The sequence below is a fragment of the Siniperca chuatsi genome, linkage group LG17 (genome assembly GCF_020085105.1).
Source record: "Siniperca chuatsi isolate FFG_IHB_CAS linkage group LG17, ASM2008510v1, whole genome shotgun sequence".
NCBI classification, from domain to species: domain Eukaryota; kingdom Metazoa; phylum Chordata; class Actinopteri; order Centrarchiformes; family Sinipercidae; genus Siniperca; species Siniperca chuatsi.
The window spans coordinates 26,737,031-26,758,763 of NC_058058.1; the positions used below are offsets into that span (position 1 = coordinate 26,737,031).

The 21,733-nt window shown below is 40.9% G+C and overlaps 1 protein-coding gene across 12 annotated transcripts in view; it reads left to right on the forward strand.

Annotated features, from left to right (window-relative positions):
- The window catches only part of epb41a (erythrocyte membrane protein band 4.1a), a 157,972-nt gene that overhangs the window by 100,490 nt on the left and 35,749 nt on the right, over window positions 1-21,733 (forward strand). For 6 of the 12 annotated variants that reach the window (XM_044170557.1, XM_044170567.1, XM_044170558.1 and 3 more), the window contains 8 exons: window positions 450-602; window positions 754-851; window positions 921-1,096; window positions 4,731-4,978; window positions 5,875-5,949; window positions 8,254-8,301; window positions 13,166-13,228; window positions 15,713-15,883. In XM_044170557.1, coding sequence (XP_044026492.1) covers window positions 450-602; window positions 754-851; window positions 921-1,096; window positions 4,731-4,978; window positions 5,875-5,949; window positions 8,254-8,301; window positions 13,166-13,228; window positions 15,713-15,883 — 1,032 coding nt within the window. Of the gene's footprint in view, window positions 1-449; window positions 603-753; window positions 852-920; window positions 1,097-4,730; window positions 4,979-5,874; window positions 5,950-8,253; window positions 8,302-13,165; window positions 13,229-13,360; window positions 13,409-15,712; window positions 15,884-21,733 lie in introns of all 12 variants that reach the window. The other 6 variants (XM_044170560.1, XM_044170561.1, XM_044170565.1 and 3 more) reach the window with 6 other exon arrangements.

Genomic DNA, 21,733 nt, shown 5'->3' on the forward strand with positions numbered 1-21,733 from the left:
GAGCAGGGATTTAACCTATTATGGAGTAAGGAACTATACTGCCCCACTGTGGATCATGGTGAGCAGTACAAGGAAGCTGCATCATAAAACAACTGCTGCAGATGTAACTACAGTAGAGTATAACTTTTCTACTTATATAGATAATCATTGGCAATAGTACATACAGTAATAAATATTCCAAGCACATGGTGTGTGCTGATCGCCACTATTAGAAAAACTTTGAGAAAGTCTTTAAATAAATGGACTGTACTTGGGAGCAATTTGGGGTTCAGTGTCTTGCGTCTTCGACATGTGGACTGGGGGGAAGCCGGGATCGAACCACCGCCCTTCGGATTGGGGGACGACCCGCTCTACCACTAAGCCACAGTATCCTGTTGACAGTTAATCAACTGTGACAGAAGTGATGTGACAGAAATCTTTCTTTCTGTCTCTCTGGGTGTCTCTGTCAGGATCTGGATGGTGTTGACATCATGCTGGGGGTTTGCTCCAGTGGTCTGATGGTTTACAAAGACAAACTGAGGATCAACCGTTTTCCCTGGCCCAAAGTCCTCAAGGTCTCATACAAACGCAGCAGCTTCTTCATCAAAATAAGACCATCTGAGGTACAGTGTTCATCATTTCAACAAATATTCACCCACCTGTACAATCTGACGTCCATTGTTGAAAGCTGAACTTACCCAAACCATGAATGAAATCATAAAGCTAATTTCATTAGTCTTGTTTTTAGCAGGTTTGTGTTTCTTGTTTTAACAGGTGGAACAGTATGAGAGTGCAATTGGCTTCAAACTACCCAATTACAAGGCAGCCAAGAAGCTGTGGAAAGTGTGTGTTGAACATCACACCTTCTTCAGGTAGGGTATTGTATTCTTTGTCAGTTTATTCACATGGCTGTGCAGTGTTTTAGTGTTCTTTGTGTGCAGGCTGACTTCCACTGAGATGGCCACCACTCCAAAGAAGTTCCTGGCGTTGGGCTCTAAGTTTCGCTACAGTGGTCGGACTCAGGCTCAGACCAGACAGGCAAGCTCTCTCATCGACAGACCAGCTCCTCTGTTCCAGCGCTCCTCCAGCAAGAGGAACTCACGCAGCCTGGATGGAGGTACACTGTTCCACCTGCTGTTTGTGCAGCAGGCATGTGTGTGTGTGTGTTTGTTTGTCACACCAGAGCTTGTCAAAGTGTGCCCAGTACAATGCTGATCTACAGGTAAGAGCACTGATATTCTTGCACATCATGGCTACCTCTTGTATCTTGTGTTCCTTTAGTGTTGGTCAGATGCAGTGCCGCTGCTAGCCATTTTGGTGCCCTAAGCATAATTCCTTTATTATTCACCCGCGCGAACAACCGGAACGGACCATCCGGCACGGGGGGGGCACTAGACTAGAGCAATTATTAAATATCTTTCTTGTTCCCCCTTTTTTGTTACATATACATGGCTAAAATGTGCCTAATATTTCTATAGGCTAATGAAATAATACCGGCATTTTAAAAAAAAATTTCATTAGGCTATTTTTGGTGCCCCCTCAGCACTTGGTGCCCTACGCACAGTGCGTGATGCGCGTGGTGGGAGCGGCGGCGCTGGTCAGATGTGTCATCAGAAATTGATGGTACATGTCTGCAATTAAAGGAAATTTCTTAACACGAAAAAGCCCTAAAAACCCACTGTACGCTACCTGCTCAGCACCAAAAGTGGGCAGACACAGTTAGAGAGCAGCTGGTGAACACAGTGCAGCATTTAGCAGCTGAAGAGCACGATATTTCCCTCAGGAGGTGGTCGAGATAAAAAACACAGCTGAAAGATACTGAATGGACTTACATTCACCACATGGACAGACACTAAATGAAATGAATGATAATGTTGCTCTGTAACTGCTGGATGTGTAAATAGGTTCACCATGTTAACTTAAAAGGTGATGATATGTCAGTGTCGTGTTCACAGCTTGATTCTGCTGCCCCCAAGTGGCCATAAAAATCTGTTATTGCAGGTTTAAATCGTCTAGGTACTCACAACATACACAGGCACGTGATCAGTGCTGCTCGTGTCGCAGCTGCTTTTCTACAAATAGCTGCTTTGTTAAAATCCAGTGTGTTTCAGCATTTAGTTCTTGTTCTGTTTTCCCTCCATTTTCATAGTTTTCTATTGTTCTCAGTTTTTCTGCCTCTCTTCTCTCTCTTCACCTGTAACTTGTGTACCTACTGTAAAACATCTGTTTTTTAAAGTTGTGTTGACAACACAGACCCGTCATGGTGAATTAAGGTAAACCACACAGAACGTCTTCAGAAAGACTGTTGCTGTTATTATCTGCCTTCTCTTGCTTTTGCCCTTCTTGCTCCCTTTATGTACCCAGCTTTCGCTCCTTGGATTCATTTCCACAGTTTACAGTCGGACATAGTTATGACAACTGTTCTGCTGTTCTGCATCTTATAGAAGCGTTCAGGATTAACATAACAGAACTAAGAGTCTTCAGCCGTGCTAGTTCTGTGAGGCTGTATTTAGGCACAGTGGTGCGTTGAGCTCAGTGCTAACATCAGCATGGCTCACAATGACAATACTAACAATGTTTAAAAAGTATAATGTTGACTAGTGATATGTCGGTCGCGAACGGGTCGGCGCTATGAGCCGGCTCCTGTCATTGTCCCAGTGATTATTTTGCAGATAAACCTAGTAACCCTTAGTAAGCCCCGCCCCATAAAAAACGGAGCCATAAGATCCGGCTCCCTTCAAAGAGCCGTAATTCCCATCACTAATGCTGACCTGATGCTGGCGCTAGATGAGAAGTCAGGTTCAGGGTTTAAATGAACAGATCGAGGATCCAAATGCAAACACACACAAAAGGAGCAGGTAGGTTAGAAAAGAATTTACTAGGACCGAAGTTCAAATACAGGCTTACAGCTCGGCAACTAGAATCAGTCCAGTCAGGCAAACAAGGCCATCGGGGCGAGGCACAAACTGGCAGCAGGTCTACGGAGAATCCTGGCAACATTTGAGCGGAACACCAAAAAAGAATTTATTTGAAACAGTAATCGAGATGCTTGTGGGTGACGTGGAGGTCAGAAAAAATTATTGTTTGGTGCACAAAGAGACACCGTCCATGCAATTAATAACATAACAGAGGAATTAAAACAAAAAAGATTAGTTCTGGGTGGAATGTCAACAACATTAAAATATCTTGTTAAAAAAATTAAGCTTACATTGTTGTCCTTTTCTTTACAAAAGGCACATTATATCATCACGGATCCTTGCTGCCAGTTGACTTCCTTCCTGTCAGGGAGCTGTGGGTTAGGATCTGGCTGGGGGAAAGGGAGGCCAGGAGCAGGAGGCTGGCCAATCCCGTGTGCAGCATTATGCAGTACAGCACATGTCCTAATAATCTGACACATTTTCTGGAAGCCTGCCACCTGAGGCACCACCTTTTGCATTTCAGTTACCCGATGGTGCGCTCCACAACTGAACGTACACGAGCAAGGGCATCATTATAGTGCTTTTCGAAATGAATGATACATCGGGCTTGAATTGTAAGAATTTTTACAGTGAGCTAACCATTAACTTACCAAGAAGCCACCCATCACAGCGCCTGCCTATAGTCTGCTTCCTCCACTGCTACGTATACTTTATGTCAGAATAAAAGAGTCGTGTGTTGAGCAAGGCCATCGGGCCATTACATTTGTTAGGATCATATTAGCGTCATATACAACTTGGACATTAATCAACTGATAATGTTCTCGATTAATATAAAATAACCTGTTTTCAGACGGTGCCCTTATTGCAACATGAGCACGGTTGATTATGCCGATTAAATTTAGGAAACCGGACACTGCTGCAAATTGCGTTTTGAGGCCTTCACACTGTGGCCTCCCTTCTTCCATCAGCTGATGCATTTGGGGAAGTCCTGCTCCACAAAGGATTGGCTGCACACACACCAGTATTCCACTGTCTATGTTTCACGTCACTGCCTCAACCTGGCTCCATCACCTTATGAAACTAAATGAAAGATTACAATCACATATAAATGCAAACATTAAAGTTCAAAATAACAAAACATCATCCTCATGGTGAAATGTTAATAATGTCCGTTTGTTGCCCACTTGTCTGGATTTCATTGCAATCCGAACAGGTGTCAGACTGACTGACCATCCCTAGAGGTTTTGAAATATAACAAAAATAACAACTACTGGCTTGATTACCATGAAATTTGGCATGAATTCTCATGATCCCCACAGGATGTATTTGGTGACCCCTGACCTCTCCACTTGGTGGTGTAGATAAAATATCTCATAATCTGTCTAATCTCATAAATGCCTTTGATTTTAATAAACACATTCACTCAAGCCGATTCCACCTACAGCTAGTTTATAGAGTATTTGTAACATTTCAGCAGCTTATTAGTTGAGATTCAACAATTGTTTCACAGATAAAACTGTTTTCTGACATTACACCTCTGTGGTTAAGGTTTGGTTAGGTTTAGGCACAAAGACCATCTTGGTTAGGGTATCTTCATGAATTGTCACATATTCTCTATACTCCACCTCAACACTTGTACAGGAAAGAAAACTCAGATATTTTGTGAACAGATTGACAGCGCTGTTTTGTCTTGATCGATCAATGAAACAGGATAGGGTAAGACTACTTAGATACACTGAAGTCACTGAGGCTTGTCATGAAGTGATAAATCCTCTTTCCCTGAGGCTTTGTTTTTGAAGTGAGGCCATTGTCTCTCCACTCTGTCCACTCCAGCCATGGCGTCCACTCCTGACAATAAATCCACTCGTCCGGTCAGCGCCCCTGTTATGTCACCGGTGTCTCCTGGGGAGGCTACCCCGTCACCACTGCTACCCACCCTCCCTCGCTCTGACCACCATGACGGCTCCACACCCAAAGGCCACCGCTCTGCATGCAGGAAGGCAGAGGTAAAGGCGGAGGGTCAGCCAGCTGAGTACACCAAGAGCCACAGCCCCAAACCAGAGTCCACTCCAGAAATCAAGGTAGAAAAACGACTGTCCTTTACGTCACCACATGTGTTTTAGGTACCATCAAGCCTTCACTCTGTACATTATTGAACAAAAAAGGGAAGGTTACAGGGCACCTATAATCAGAGATCAGGGACGAGGCCAGAGAGAAGAAGTTATTAATAAAGAAATGCAGTTTTTGGTAGACAGTCCCACTGGTCAAATTCACAATTAAATGATGAAAGTATACAGATATCCTATGTATGCACATTTTATGAGTGCCATACATTTACAGTAAAACTGAAGTAGCGTACCTGGCCCCATTGGAGTATCTGAGTTAGTAAGACCTATAATTCAAGGTAATAATAGGTCAATACTCAGAGCCACTGACTCAGAGGTATGAATATAAATAGTGACATGAAATGTACTGTATGCATTAAGATAAATAAGGAGTAATAGGAAAGTAATGTGGTTTTGCCTATGTAAAGTAAGGCCACTTGGCTTGTAAGGCCACTGTCTACAGAATTGTAATTTGTCTACCAACAGGAGGAAAGTTAAAATTTTTGAAAAACATTGTTTCATAGCTACAGGTTTTGAACATTTTTCAAAAACTGGACGTATACTTTTTAGCAAGTAAAAGCTAATAGCCAATCTTAAAGGAATACTAAATGTGCTTATTTGCTTTCTTTGCAAATAATGTTGAACTATTGTTTTAAACATTCACATGGAGCCTATTATACCTCACTGTCGTATATGAGGAAGATATATAATGCTGTTGTCAGTGTGGCCAGTATTGACAAAAAGGACAATCTACCAAAAGCTTCAAGTTTTTGTTTTAGCTCTTAATGGAAAAGGAATCATTTTGTGGAAGGTTTTAGCCCTGGTTGTGCTTGGAATTTATCCTGATGTGTGAGTTTTGTCTGTGCTGCCAGGCAGTGGCCAGGAGAGAGCGGAGGCACTGCCCCTCTGTAACCACTGCCAATGGGGAAAGAGAGAAAAAGAGCCAGGTTTGTTTGCTTGATGCACGATCAGACTGAACCAGTGTTGGAACCAGTTGAACCAGTATGTAAATGAGGAAATATGAATCTAGACATCAGAGGTTTAATAACTGAATAATTCTATATATATACTGTATCAATATATACACAGTGTGCAATATATAAGAAAGCTATACAGAGAAAAATTTAGCTATAATATAGTGAGTAAGTAAGGTAGACCACATTAATAAAAGAAACAGCATAATTCTTCCCAATTTACAGTGGGATTTTTTTGTACTTTTTAATGGTGTACCAGTACAGTACGTACCAATGTAAACATTTAGGTACAAGAGAACAAGCTGTGAAGTCAGGGAATAAGGGATTGACAATGTGGGAACTAACTGGCACCACTTCTGTTATTATGGGGTACAGTATGACCTACTGAACAACAAAGCTAGAAGTTTGAGGGAAGATGAGGGAAAGTGTCCTACAAAGTATTTTATAAATATTCTTTATTTCAAAATTACCATATGCTTATCTAAACTGGAGGGGCAACATGTCTCCAGAACTGAGCAGACCTAACGCCAAAACCACAGGCACTAGCTACACAAAACATCTCTATAGCATCCCTTAAAAATACTTACAGTGTAAGTTCTCTTGAAAATTCCTCCCAAACGCCAGATTGTTGCTCAGTAGGTCACAATGTAAACCGGAAAATTAGAATTGGTACCTGTTAGTTATACAGTGCTGGCAATATAAATTATTTTTAAGTTCCCACATTGTTACCCTCTTATTCCCTAACTTCACATCTTGTTCCCTTGTACCTAAATAAATCGGTACGTACTGTACTGGTACACCATACAAATAATTACACTGTAAATTCGGGAGAACTACACCGTATGTTGTGGACCGTAATCTAAAGCATTACCGAAAAAACTATGTATGATACATACCACGAATGATCAAATAGTGGCCTTTATTTAAGTCAGATGCTGAGAGAATCAGGCCTGTATTTGAAAAAGCCATATATTGAGATTGTCTTTTCACAGCAGGAATTCCATCAGAACAACAGTCATGTCATACTCACTAAATTGCAAATTATTTCCAGTTGCTTTTATTTTGCCGCTGTTAAGCTATCAATGAAACTCAATAGTTTATTCACAGATTTTTCACATTAAAAGCCTTCTAGTCGCTCAAAGGGCATAATCCGTCCCTTGCCTTGTAGGAGTCGGCAATCTTGATAAAATCGTCTATTACGGTAAATGTAATTGTATATCACGATATCAGTATATATTGTGATATAATACATTTTACTAGAATATCAGTTCCAATTGTTAGTGGTGTCTGTCTATAGCTAATCTAGCAAATTTAATATGTGAAGAATCAAAATGCTAAATCACACTGATAAGACGGTGTAGTCCCTCATTCGTCCAGGAGTGTTCCATCGTAGAAAAGGTTTCAGTCGTAGACCAATTTTTCACAATTGAGAATGACTTCCGGATGGGAGCCGAAACGTCTTGATTCTGAAAACAGTGTCCAGATGACTACGACTGAAACCTTTTCTACGATAAATCACACTGATGTAAAATAATATAAAAGTCTAAAATTGCCAAAACTCAGTCCTGATCATTGATTAGCAATATTGCCCATTATAGCCTAATACAGTCAGAAATATTAAAGGGATGGCTACCATGATATAAACAATATGGCAACATTTGGTGACGGCTGGCAAATGTATACTCTGTCACAGTAATGTCATATAACCCACAGCTATTTCCTAGAAAGCTTCTAATGTGAAACATCTGCAGGAAGTGATGAGTTTCACTGACAGTCGCTTAACACCCACCAAAAGAATGGCAAAGTAGAAGTGGCTGTAATTAATTAGAATTAAACCAGTATTTCTACTAAAATGAGTAATGCTAGAGTGATGTGAAAATGTCCATTATGCTGAATTTACCATGAGCTTTTATAGTACATAATAGCTCATTATTTCTAAGGAACCCGCCTTTATTTGTCATACTGGCTACTTGACCATCATTTTAATACTGGCTTTTATTTGAGAATTCACGGTATACAATCTTTTGATGAAGATTATCAGTTGTTGAGAAAAATAGCTCTTTTTTCAGTATAGCTGAGATGTTGAAGTTGTATATTCAGTCAGTTTTTCATAGTGTCACTGTCAGAGGAAGTGTTACATCACTTGAAAGTCTTTCATGCTTGTGTTTTTTGACTGTATTACAAATGTAAAACAAAGTACAAATGTTTGTTGCTGAGTTATACTGAAACAGGACCTTAACATACAGTAACTATGTATTTCCTCTCATGGGGGAGCAGCACTCTCCTCAGGACAAAACAAAGATGGAGATGGTGCGAGTGAGGAAGGTTAGCATGCTCCTTGTTCCTGCTGACTCACCATCCTCATCCCTGCATCAGTTACACATGAAGAAACATTTAATTTGCTTTTCTGTTGCCTAACAGTGTGGTTTCCATTGCAGAGACACAGAGTGCTTTAATCTCTTGATTGTTTTATGATTTGTGGCTGTTTGTCTTTCTGTGAAGGCTTGTAAATGTCCTATCAGCTGTACAAGAACTTGCTGTTGGACCAAGGAGAAATCAATCCAATTTGCAAGTTATTATTTGGTCACTGTCATTCCCTGCAGCTGTTTGACAAAACAGTGTTCTTCTCGTATAAAACTTGGTTTCTCCTTCTCCAGAAGCAAACATACAGGTATATTAGTTTACACAATAACGTTTGTAAGGGACAGGACACCTTTGGTTGTTACAGATACTCACGTGTTCATTTCAGTTTAGGAAAAGCCCCACTGATTGATTGAATCACTCTTTCCAGGATTTTGCAAATGTTTCTGTAATTATTGTGAAAAATGTTTGATTTTGCAGTCGCTTTGTTTAAAGTGTGAATCAATTTGTAGCTTTGTAGAAACATAATCAGAATTGGAAAAAAGAATAATAATAAAATAACTAATAATAACAATAAAAATCTTCAGTAAGGAAGTACAGATGACAAGCCAACGACTAGTCTTCTCATGGTGCAGTATAGTGATGGGCTAACAGTATTTTTCTTATACGCTGTTAAATATGCGTCTGCAAGTCAGTAGCATTTATTGTCTATATTGCATATAGATGTGTTTATTTATTTGCATCCAAGCCAAATGAAGGCGCTTGTAAGTCATGGTGGGTGCAGACACAACAGGACACAAAGTAAACATACTCGATAGGAATATGTGAGTTTACAAATGTGGTAACAATATGTTGACGGATATTCTTTTTTTAACATAAACCCATGACATGAATAAATATTTTTGATAAGGAACCCTTACATTTGGTTATGTGGCTAAATTTTGTTATTTTGACCAAAATATGTACGGAGTGGGACATTTTACAGTTGAAAAATAAAACTTGTCGGTGCTCTCTGGCAGAGTATTGGGGCAACTGTGATCAAAATATTTTGAGAAAAGAGTCGTAATGTTATGAGATTTAAGTTGTAATAATACAAGAAAAAGTTGTAATATTTTAAGATTAAAGTCATAATTATATCTCCATCAAAGTAAACAAGTGAGAACAGTCTTGTAAGCTTATGTCTCACATCAGAATCAGAATCATAAATACTTTATTGATCCCCGAGGGGAAACTCTTTTGTTACAGCAGCTCGCCTTTACGTCAGTGCACACAGGGATAGTACTAAGCAAAAAAAATATAATACACTATAATACAGGTCAGAAAATAAATTAAGTACCAAGTGGGTATAAGTATAAAATAACATAAGTGTGAAGTACCAAGTGGGTTTACCGGTTGTTGATAATAATACGGTATAAGGTAATAGTGCATGAACTGTCAAGTTAAGTGTAGCTTATTAAGGTTATAATGAGACGGAGGATATTGCACAGCAGTAATAGAGGTATGAGTAATATCAATATCAATAAATAGGGAATTTTAAACTAAAATATTGCACAGGAGTATTACACAGACCAGCCAGCATCCTCCTCTCTGACACCACCGCCAGAGAGTCCAGCTCCACCCCCACAATGTCACCGGCCTTACGGATCAGTTTGTTGAGCCTGTTAGCGTCCGCTACCCTCAACCTGCTGCCCCAGCATGCAACAGCACACAGAATAGCACTGGCTACCACAGACTCATCTGGGGGATGGGGACACATAGGGATGTGATGATGACCTGATGTTATGGATTTCCCCAATATGCACTTTATTATTGAAATTGAATTGAATATTACCATAGATTTTATGATATTGAAATGAAATAAAACCATTGTCATCATGTATGAGTCCATAACCGCATGCGTTTTAGAGCAGTGGCTGGTGCGTACTGGACTTGGTTTCCTCCATGAGCTCACAGACACAGTGAAACCCATGTTTATGGCAGCAGAAAAGGATTACAACTCAGTTGACTTTATGACTCACTGGAAATGATATGAAAGGCAGTCAGAATTACTTGTCATAGTAGTATTCTGTACATTGCATGAACATTAATGCTCTGCTGCCATCTTTATAATCAAGCTCAATCTGACAGTCTCCTGAAGTATAGTCATAAATCCAAGCGAAGGGGGACATGGAGTTGTTATAGAGTGGAGACATTGCGGACATTAGACACTTCAGCTCAAACTCACGTCTTTGCAAGTTAAAATAGCAAATGTCCTGTATATGTGGACAGGACATACTAAAACATGCACATGTAATCTAATCTACCCAATCAAAGCATAACATAACAAATTTTACTCTTGAAATAGGACAAGATTTTACATAATTTTGTATTTTTCTCAAAATATTCCAGAAACAGGACACCAAATGAATACTAATGTTGCTCTGTAAGTGCTGGATGCGACTGAGACTGTTTGCTAAGTTCGCCATATGAATTTAAAAGTTGATGATTTGTCAGTGTTGTGTTCACAACTTGAATCTGCTGCCTCCAAGTGGCCAAACTAAAATCTGTTAATACAGGTTTAACAGATGAGTTTTCAGTCTGTGACGGAATATGTGTAGAGTTTTTGCTGTCCTGATGACAATGGGGAGGTCGTTCCACCATTGTGGAGCCAGGACAGCAAACAGTAGTGAGGGAGTAGGAAGTCTATGGCAGAGGTCATGGACGGTAGAGGCCTTCCCTGGTAGGAAGAGCATCTCAGTCTTGTCGAGGTTGAGCAGGTTGAGAGATGTCAGCCAGACACGCAGAGTCTGGCTGATTAGTTGAGTGTCATCTGCATAGCTAAAGGAAGCTCAAGTTCATAGGTCATACTTTTGTTTTTTTACAGCCACCTGGGTTCTGGGTACAACCTCAGCCTGCTACCTATGTGACATGTCACCCCCCCTCTTCATGTGTCTGTACTGTATGTGTTTGTTTCTCTGATTCAGCCTGCCTACCACCTATAAAATAGTCATTTGAATATGCAATAGTCTTTCCACTACTTGGTGGTAGGAAAAGCCATGTGAGGATGGGACACAGAACAGAACCCTGAGTTACCCTGTAAGTGTGGTCCTTGAGGTAGGATGTGAACAGAGTGCAGAGCCTGAGACTCCCAGTTCTCAGAGGGTGGAGAGGAGGATCTGATCAAACGCTGCTGAAAGGTCCAGCTGGATGACGGTGGAGAAGAGGGAGGCTGATCTAGCAGTGTGAAGCTGACGGCAAGGAGGGCAGTCTCAGTTGAGTGGCCGGCCTTGAAACCAGGTTGAGGTCAAGAAGGTTGTTCTCGTGGAGATATGCAGAAAGTTGAGTGAAGACTGCAGTGTTTTAGAATGAAATGGAAGAAGAGAGACTGCTCTGCCATTCTTTACATCAGAAGGATTGAGTGTGTTTTTCTTTAAGGGGTTTAAGAGTCCACTCTAGGAGGGTAAAGAAGATAGGAAAGAGTTTTTTTGGGACTGGTAGTTCCACAGGCCCCCTGTGACAAGGTGTTGGGTGTGTGTGGAGCAGGTGGGGTGGATAAGATTAGAGAGGTTACAGTGATGTCATGAGCAGATGCGTGGTCTATAGTATCTACGAGAAGAGTGGTTTACAGGAATGAAACGTATACACATGTCAAATAAGATAAAAACAGGTAAATAGACAAAGCGAAAAGATACTTAGCCCTGATCATTTTAACCTGTCATCTGACTTGTCCTCCCATGAAGGAGTCCTGCAAAAGACTCAGGCTTCATATGATGAGGCTGCCATGTCTAACCAGGAGTGACTTTTTAAACACAAGTGCTGATTTCTCAATTGGCTTCAGGAGTGTAACCACACCCCCTGTTAATCAGTAATACTATTACCCTAATGGTGATGGCCAGATCAGGGAAGAGGTGTGATTTCTAAAAATCCTAAACTGTTTTAAGAATAAGGTCTCTTTACACGGGTTTCAGATTTGTTCACCACAACCTTAGGTGCAGGTAGTTTGCATAAACCCTAGACCAAAACAGAATGTAATGTATATACCAAGAGTATAAGAAATGACTACCTGGTAGCTACCTGACACAGCACAATTTACTAATAGCTATGGTTAAAATTCAATAAAACAGAAAAAGCCAGCGCAGGAGTCTAAACTAGATTATGGGCAGTTGACACCACAAGAACAGCCTGTAATCAGATTCAAGTCTACAAACAACACACAATTAGACACAATTAGACTAAATGATTTGTTAACCGACAGAGCAGTCAAGCAGAGCAATGCCTATATACAAAGTAAATGAACTTAGCCTAAGTCTAGCAGTCTTGAAGTACGTTACCCCCAGACGTCAGAATGCACACAAATAAGCTCATTTGTATCAATCAGCTAGTCCCTCACATTTGAAATTCCATCATCATCCCTCAAGACAGCTGAAATGTGAAAATTGTGACAGCTGAATGTGATTTATTTAAAATATGCAAATTCCTGAAGTGACAAGCAGACACACATTGATGCTCCTCCTCCTCCTCCTCCTGTGCACTGAAGCAGCAGCCTTTGCATGCATGTGACTTCTACTCACAGTGAGTGTGAGTGTGTATCTGCCTGGCTTCTCATACACACACCTGGTGTGTGTGTAGCTGAATCCCTCACCTGTCCCCCACCAAGTTGGGCACACTGTGAATTGCAAACCACGCTCTGTGTTCCTGCAGCCCCATAGCTCTTTTATTTTTTGTGACTCATGTCATCGTCATGGTCAGTGCTGCTCATTGGACTCCATTGCAAATCAAATATTAAAATGTTTGAATGAATTCTGCATTATTTCCAACCAGCTCTTCCCCTTTTCCTCATTTTCCACAGAAAAGAACTAAGAAACTTGAGGGTGAAACTATTTATATCAGACATAGCAATTTAATGTTGGAGGTTTGTATCTTCAGTCATCAGATATCTGTTCTGCCTGCTTGCTGTCACGTTTTTCTGCCTGCATGGACGCCGTGTGGATTTCCTTTTTGCCTTGACACCTCTGTTTCTCTTCATTTCTTGCCTTGTTTTCAGCTTAACCCTAAAGGCTTGGCATGCACTATTTTCCTCTCTGATTCTCATGCAAGTAGCTTCACTTCACTTTTACATTGTCTTTGTCATTTCACATTTTCATTTTATGAAATGTATGATTGGGAAAGGTCTCTTTTTTAACGTTAAAGTTTAAACTGGTACTGCAGCTTGGCAAGAAAAACAAATACACCCTATCTGTCTGTATGAAATATTAAACAGCCTGTAAAGCCCTGAGCCCTGGAACTGGCCCATCTAAATGGAATGCAGCCATCATTAATGTTCCACATGTGCTTCTCCTGCTTTGAAAAGTCAAAATCTCTGCCCTGAAAAGGGTCTATTTACAGAGAAGATTAAAAAAACCAAACTATTTTATTCGTTCCCAGTCATGTATGTCTCAGTGATGTCACTAACATGCTCTGGGCACTGCTTTTGATTCTCATTGGTCCTCATGCTTACTGAGGACCTCCAGTCTCTTTTCATTTGATGAATTTACTACATGGGCCTTCTCCCTGGCGATGCTTATGCTGTTTTTATCGTCTGCCTGTGATCATTGTGCCGTATGACATCCTCTGCTGAGTTTATATCATTTCAGAAGAGATGAATGACATGTTACATTACTACTCATATTTGTGAATTTCCCTTTTAGAGCTGCATTAATTAAGATATTTTATATTGCCATTGACTCAAAAGAGTACATGTAGTGTAAAAGGGGTCACTCATAGTTACAAACCCTCAGAGAATGCAGCTCAGTGGAGTTTATTGGCCTCTTTAAGCTCATAGTTTTGTTTTTTTTACAGCCACCTGGGTTCTGGGTACAACCTCAGCCTGCTACCTATGTGACATGTCACCCCCCTCTTCATGTGTCTGTACTGTATGTGTTTGTTTCTGCGATTCAGCCTGCCTACCACCTATAAAATAGTCAGTTGAATATGTAGTAGTCTTTCCACTACTACACTACTGGTGGCCACTGTCACACTGCTATTTCACACGACTGTACATGATTGAAACAACAGTCAGACATTTTGGGAAATAGCTTGTTAACCATCAAACCCTGAAGAGCAGATCGCTTTCATCTCTGTGAGTCCAGTACAGAGATTCTGTATCTCCATGAGCTCCAGGAAGTGTTTAGCCTAGCTTAGCTTCCAGCTCTGCCCTAGCCCTGCATCCAGAGGCTGCAAGCAGAGCATTTAATCGTTTTTAAGCTGTTTGATTGTGAAGGAAAGCATGATAATACATTTATGGTTATGATTCCATGATGAAAAAAGAGGAAGCCTGCACACTGAATACTGCAAATATCCTAAAAGCTAATGATGCAGGGTTTTACAGTACCTTCAAGGTCTTCGTCAGGTCAACATCCATGTGAATAAGCAGGCTGTATCTATAGGCAAAATGACAGTTCTGCCTACAATAAGAACATCACATGATACAAAATAATACCCATCATCCAAAAACAATTACTATTTACATAAAACAGAATTGTCCTAAAAAAAGGCTGTAGCCTAAACAGTATGTATGTAGATGCTGAAGTTCATTCTTGATCCTGGAAACAGCAGAAACATATTTGTACAAGGTGATTATACAAAATGTGCCTAAAGCCCTAACTTCTTTCACTCCTTTTTTAATTTACTGTAGGGAGCTTGCATAATTCAGTGTACGGACTACCTCTCCTTTTCCTTTGTATGCTGCCTTTGTCCTGCACCTGAACTGAACGGATGTTGGATGTGTACACCATTCACCTTCCTTGCTTTGGTTCTGTCAGACCTGCTCACCATATGCAGGTTTTTCAGAGAAACACGACACCTCCTGTGTTCAGTGATGTTAAACATCTCCTCTTGCTGGCACTGATGAAAGCCAGTGTGTGAGCCAGTGAAGCAGAGCCTTATTAGCAACCACTAATCAGGAGTCATCCTCTGCGCCTCTGCTGCTTCATTTCTGTTATGTTGACCCACATGAGGGCTGTAAACTCCAAATCTCAGTGACTGCTGCCGGGCTGAAATTTGGATCCGTGCTCACAGGAGACAGATTCCTCCCAATGCAGTCTGGTGTCTGGTTCGTCTGAAAAATCTCTTCTTCCATGACCACAGCATGTCATTGGAAATAGGCAGGCTCAATCCAAGTACATGCTTTTGAAATAACACAAAGCCATCAACATATTGACTAAGAGTGGCAGATTGTTCTTACAACTTCTTTTCCCAATCTGGGTGATTCATTATTTTTATGTCCCCTTTCTTTCCTCATATAAATATATATTTTCCATATGGTCCTATGTGCTTTTCTCTTCTCCTCCTCCTTTCTTTCACATCTGACTCAATTACATTTCCTCTACCTATTCTGACTTTTACGTTCTTGTTGAAGGACATGGATAAGACCCAGACTGAGATCATGCGTCACCACACTAGCATCAGTGAGCTGAAGAGGAGTTTCATGGAGTCGGTACCGGAGCCTCGGCCCAGTGAGTGGGACAAGCGTCTTTCCACCAACTCGCCTTTCCGCACAGCGAGCATCAATGGCCAGATGCAACCAGCGGTGAGTCCAGCAACCACTGCAGCAGTACTGCTGACTATTCTTGAATAGACAGAATTTCATCCACAGTGTCAGATCATACAGACTCTGTCGGTATAAAGCTTCCAAGTTGTTGAAAGGTGTGTTTTTTTATGTTATGTAGCTCTGCAAGCAGCAGTCTTGTGCTAAGCTAGGCTAAACACATCCATGTCCTATCTCGGTGCTGGACACAGAGATGAGACTGATGTCAATTTTCTCATCTGACTCTAGGTAACATGTCAAACGAGGATTTTTCTAAAATGTCAGACTGTTCCTAAAAGCCAAACTCTTTGCTGCATAACCCTCCGACGTTTAGCCTGAGTAAAGGCAGCTCAGTAAACCTGAACAAACTCTTGGTTTAAACTTTGTGTGCTAGCTAGCTAACTGGCAGGCTATTCAGAACCAGTTTTATAAAAACACTGGGACAGTGATTAAATTAGACATCAAGCCCACAGTAGGAGCTAGGGCCAGTTGTCTCTCATGTATTATCATCATGTTTGTACAGATCCCTCCGAAGGTCATATGGTAAAACAAAACAAAAAAAACTGACAGCAGTTATTAGTATGTGCTTTCAGTTAGTTGGTATGCCAGTTAAATACTGCATTACATACTAATTCGCCACTTTTATTCTGAATGCCCAATGCATATTCCGGAAGCCTTACTTCAAAATGTACTTCCCCTCTGTTCACTCGGTTTAGTAATCTGTGCTCGCAGATTTTCTTCCCTGTTTTTCTTTTACCAAATAACCGCTAGCATCTGCTTTTCTGACAGATAAATGCCCAAAGATTGATCCCTGACTTACTCAATTTGTACAACGTGAACCATAACCAAACATAACCAAACTTAATCACTTACATTTGTCCATATTAAAGTATTTTCCATTATTTTATATTTTCATAGACCATAACATGTACATCCTAGAAATACAAATTCAAATACAGTGCCTTCAAAGCAGTGTTGTTAAATGACCTTCTGGGTTTTTCATACTTTGTCAATGATTTATCTTAAAGAGAAAATGGATGCTCTGTGACTCTTTACATTACAATCATTCGGCAGATGCTTTTGCCCAAAGCTACTTACAATGAGTGCATTCAGACTCAATAGGAACAAGAGCTAGATGTCAGCAGAAATAGGAAGTGTGAACCTTCATAATACAGGACAAGAAGGCACAAACTAAGATGGATCTGAGATAATGTCAGGGGGAACTTGAGCTGTGGCAGCAATATGAAGTGGAAATCTGCAGTATGAATTAAAGATGAAATATAACAGTAGCAGGTGTAATGTGCACTGTATGATTATAAGCTTACAGCATTCAAACAGGATGAAATTTGAATAGGCTTTAAAAGGCTGGATTAACCACTAGGGGGGCTGAGGCAAAAATGAGGTGTGGGCCCCTATTGAGACCTGCCACACTTGTTCCCCCAACCCAGTATTGCTGGAAAACTGCCCTGCCTCAGGTTAACTGTAAGTCAGTAAGTAGTTTGTGATCAAGTCAATTTTATTTTTATGTGGCCCATTACAAGTCACAAATTTGCTTCAGAAGGCTTTACAATGAGCCTTTTTCATATTAGACATTTTGACATGTCACAGGAAAAAGCACAGGTGTAAATAATCAAATGAATGATGGCTGAATTCCATTTAGCTGCTTCAGTTTCAGGGTCCTGGTATTGTGCATGCAGGCTCACTGTCACAGTGCCATGGCTTATTGGGACACATGAATAGAACAGAGCCATCGTTAATGTTATTAATACCACCTGTGCTTTTCCTACCATGACAAGTCAAAAGGTCTGCTCTGAAAATAGCCTATCTGCACGCCGATGCTCCACCCACACAGGTGATAACATCTGACTAGATGTCTAATCAGCCAGGGTAACTGAAAAAACCTGTGTGTGTGTGTGTGTGTGTGTGTGTGTGTGTGTGTGTGTGTGCAGGGCCTTTAAACACAGAACTGAAAAACTCAAACTGTACACCGATCTTCCACTTGGTGGTGCTGTTGGTTTTCTCCATATCATTCCACTGCTTTGGCATGACTGTAACTGATCACTGATCAGGGACCAGACACTTAAGGAATATTTTTATATTTGCTGATGTGAAGATGGCATGTGTGTGTATGTGGTGGTGTTGGTGGTGTGTCTGAGGTAAAGGCACTCTAATCTGGTGCTTTCTGGCACAGGCTGCAGTAGGTCAACAATGTCCAGCATTTTCTTTGTGAGCAATATAAAGAATGGCACCTGGACGCTATGGCCATGGCCTACTGTTAACAAGCAGCTGTCCAACTTCACCAGATTGTGCTCAGCTGCAACGTAAAGGGTTCAGTATGCTTCAAACCATCTAGCTCATATAAAGTGTTGCTCGAACACCTCTAAAGGTAAAGGTGTTTATACTTGTTCTGAATGGCAACACTTGCACACTGGAAAGTGTAAAGCTTTCCGCCATAGCTAGGGACAAGACTTGATGAATCGTACAAATGGGGACAAGGGCACACACTTTGGGACAGTCTCTTCTTAAAGGCATTCGTGGTGAAAAGTGATGTAAGTAGTTGTGTGAAAAATGAAGAAAGAGAACTTGCGAGAGATTTAAATCCTGTATACTTTCTCACCTCCACACACCTGTCCAATCGTTTTTTGAAGTGGGCGTGATTGCTGGTTATGGAAAAGTTCCAAAAATTGTTGGATGCAGCTCCCCCAAAACCACATTGAAAATGTGTAGGGGGAAGGGGTTTTTTAGTGCTGTTCAACAATCTGACAATCATTTCGTTTGAAGCATACTGGCACCTTTGTAGGTGACCTGTCCTGGATCTCATGCCCTTTAACCCTAACCTCTCCCCCTTACCACTGCCTTATGCTCTATGAATGGCTGCTGCAAACATTGTCATCCTGCTTGATCTGCCAATCAATCGCATGGCTGGGTTAATCCTGATAATGTATTTGTATGGCTCTTGTGCCTGATATGATCAGTGAAAGACTGAAGAGCAAAAGAACACAGGAAAACAAGCTAAAGACCAATGATTAGTAATCAGAGGACTGACCCCCCTCATCCCCTCCTCTTCATCTGTCTCACCCTCCGATCCTCCTCCCTTTATCTATCCCTCCCTGGATGTCTTTATGTGTTTTCCTCTGTCTTATATCTCTGCCACTTCAGTCCTCATCTCCTTTCCATTCCACTTTGAATTCTGGGCTTGTTTGCCCAGTCAAATCCCCACCAACTCCATCCTCTTCCCCACAACCTCCACCATCCATTCCTGCGCGTTCAGACAATGACACTGAAGGTCAGAGGGGATCTCAGTCCTCCGACCTGCCGGTGTTTCCTTCTGGCTCTCGCCTCTTCTCTACCCACAAATTGAGGACACAGTTTCTATCCCAGACATGAGGTCCTGCACAATAATCCCATCTACCTTTTTAAATACTCGAGAATCCAGCCTTAACGGCACTTTTTTTGCTGCACATTTTTGGTAATTTCATATTATTGCTGAATGCTAGGAATTATGATGACACGTAAGATGAAAAAATAGAAATAGTCTCCAATGCATCTCCATCCGCCAGTTAAGATTCCCAGATTCTCCCTGAGCTGATTCTTGCAGGCTAAACACATATCTTGCTTTGTGTGCAATACTACATCCCCATCATCTTCATTGTGTGCAGTGCAAGATAACCTAAAAAGTGTTTCATGGCAAGCTCCTCCGGAGGTCCTGTCATCTGAGATTTGTATAAAGCAGTGCAGATGACATATTATGGCTTTACCAGCCCATACCAGGCAGTTTTTCTGGTGTTTCTTCCTTTCTGTTGACATTTAGAGGATTTTGCACTGCCAAAATAGTTTGCACTAGCTAGCATTTTAGCTGCAGGAAAATGCCGTTCCTATTCCCACCATGGAGCAGATATTTATTGATCCTCAGCACACTCCTCTTCCCCTTCTGCCACTGCTGCTCTGTCAAAGGTGCAGCCTTATTAGACCACCTCACTGTCCCTACCTGCCATCTTTTTACAAACTTACAAATGAACATTTTATATCCTGTGATTTGGGCCATGTTGCCACTATTGTTACTTACTTACAGCCCAAAAAAATGATGGTCAAATTGTTATAAATACCAGTAGTAATTCATCCTTCTCTAAGCCCTTCTCCCCTTAGTTACTGTTGCTACACCTGTCAAGCTTTCCATCCTAGCACATGTGCAGTTTACACTGATAACAGTGGCAGATTTGCCACATTCAAAATTTTTGGTAATTCTTAAAAAAATGGATCCTTGATTTCACACAGAGGTAGACCAAAGTAGGCTTCTAATTTTTAGTCAGTGACCATAGATTTTGCCAGCTGAAAAGACAACTATGGCTCCCAGATTTTATCAGCTTTAGCTGGCTACCTAATTAACTTTAACTAGAGTAAACTAAGAGTTTGTTAAACTCCATCTGTGGGAGACCTTTCAATGTTTTTGACTGATTTATAAATGAAAATGATTCAAACGACCCAGCAAAAGGGTCTTAAATATGAAGTTAATGGCTACATACCCAATATCATGCTAACTCTACATTTCCCAGGCAAAAAGTCAGCATCCTCACCATCCTCACCATGGAAATAAAGAATCAACACCCTGTTATTTCAGGGTAGAGCTAGTTAGCCCTACCCTGCCATCTTGGATAAACTTCCCCAAATCCATAAAGAGCTGGACAGAGCCACTAATGTTACTTTAAATTCTGATATAGTAGCATCTGGAACAGACTCCCATGCATGGATGTGTCAGTCCTGCACGTGGGCTTTTTCTAACATCACTTGTAACCCTGCATAATAATGTAGTTTGGTTAACGCATGGCTAACTCATGGCTTTGGAAGTAATGCTACATTACCACTATAGGTAGTAAGCTAGTAATCCAAGCATGCTAATGTTAGCGGCTTGTCAAAGAGCAGATAACTGCTCTTTAATTCTTGGCTTTGGAAAGTCAATAAAGACACCCATCAAACCCTTTAGGTACTGAGTATTGCTCTTACTAGTGTCCCATGCTCACCACTTCGTCACCTGGACAAATCCAATCAAGAGCTGTCATGTCTAGTTACAGTTGCTTACCTATGAGGGTTTAGCGAATGGTCAGTTGCTTCAATGTACATTGAGTTGGGTGGACCCACGGAGTGAAAGGTGTATGATATTTTTATCCCTCAGTAGAGCTGTGATCACACCAATTATCTGTCTCCACACAACAGTTTGTTGGTGTCAGATGGAACCAACTGTACCCACTGCAGCTTTGCTTTAATCTGCATTGCCTGTATATTGCAATGCCTTGCAGCTTTTGCATGTATTGAAATTTTCCAGCTTGGTTGTAGAAAATGCATCCTTCTGAAAAACTGGATGTTGTCATTACATTAATAACACAGCTAACTATCTTACCTGTCAGCTATTAAACCACAATTCATATATAGCAACCAGCTCTAACTAAGAGCTGGCTACCTAACTGACTCATACAGTAACAGCATATCTCTGCTAAAATGCCACAGCTAACCAGGCAATATTTCTTGCATGTATATGTCATGGTAATCAATGTACCAAAGAGTCAAGGAAAGATGATTTTCTTCTTTAGCGATACCATCCAACAGGAGCAGAGATTGTGCAAAAATACAATGCAAAGAACATGCATGACAGATGAGGTTTGATCACAGGTTTGAAAACTGTTGTTTCATGCCTCATGTGAAAAATTATATAATTGTTTCCTAACTAAGAGGGTTATCTGGGGCTGAAATCCAGTGCCCAGCTGCATAAAGCAGCTTGAAGTATAGCCCTCACAAGTTCTGTCAGTCGTAGAAATATAATAGTTTAGGGACAATTGCTGTAGAAACCTAAAGGATAAT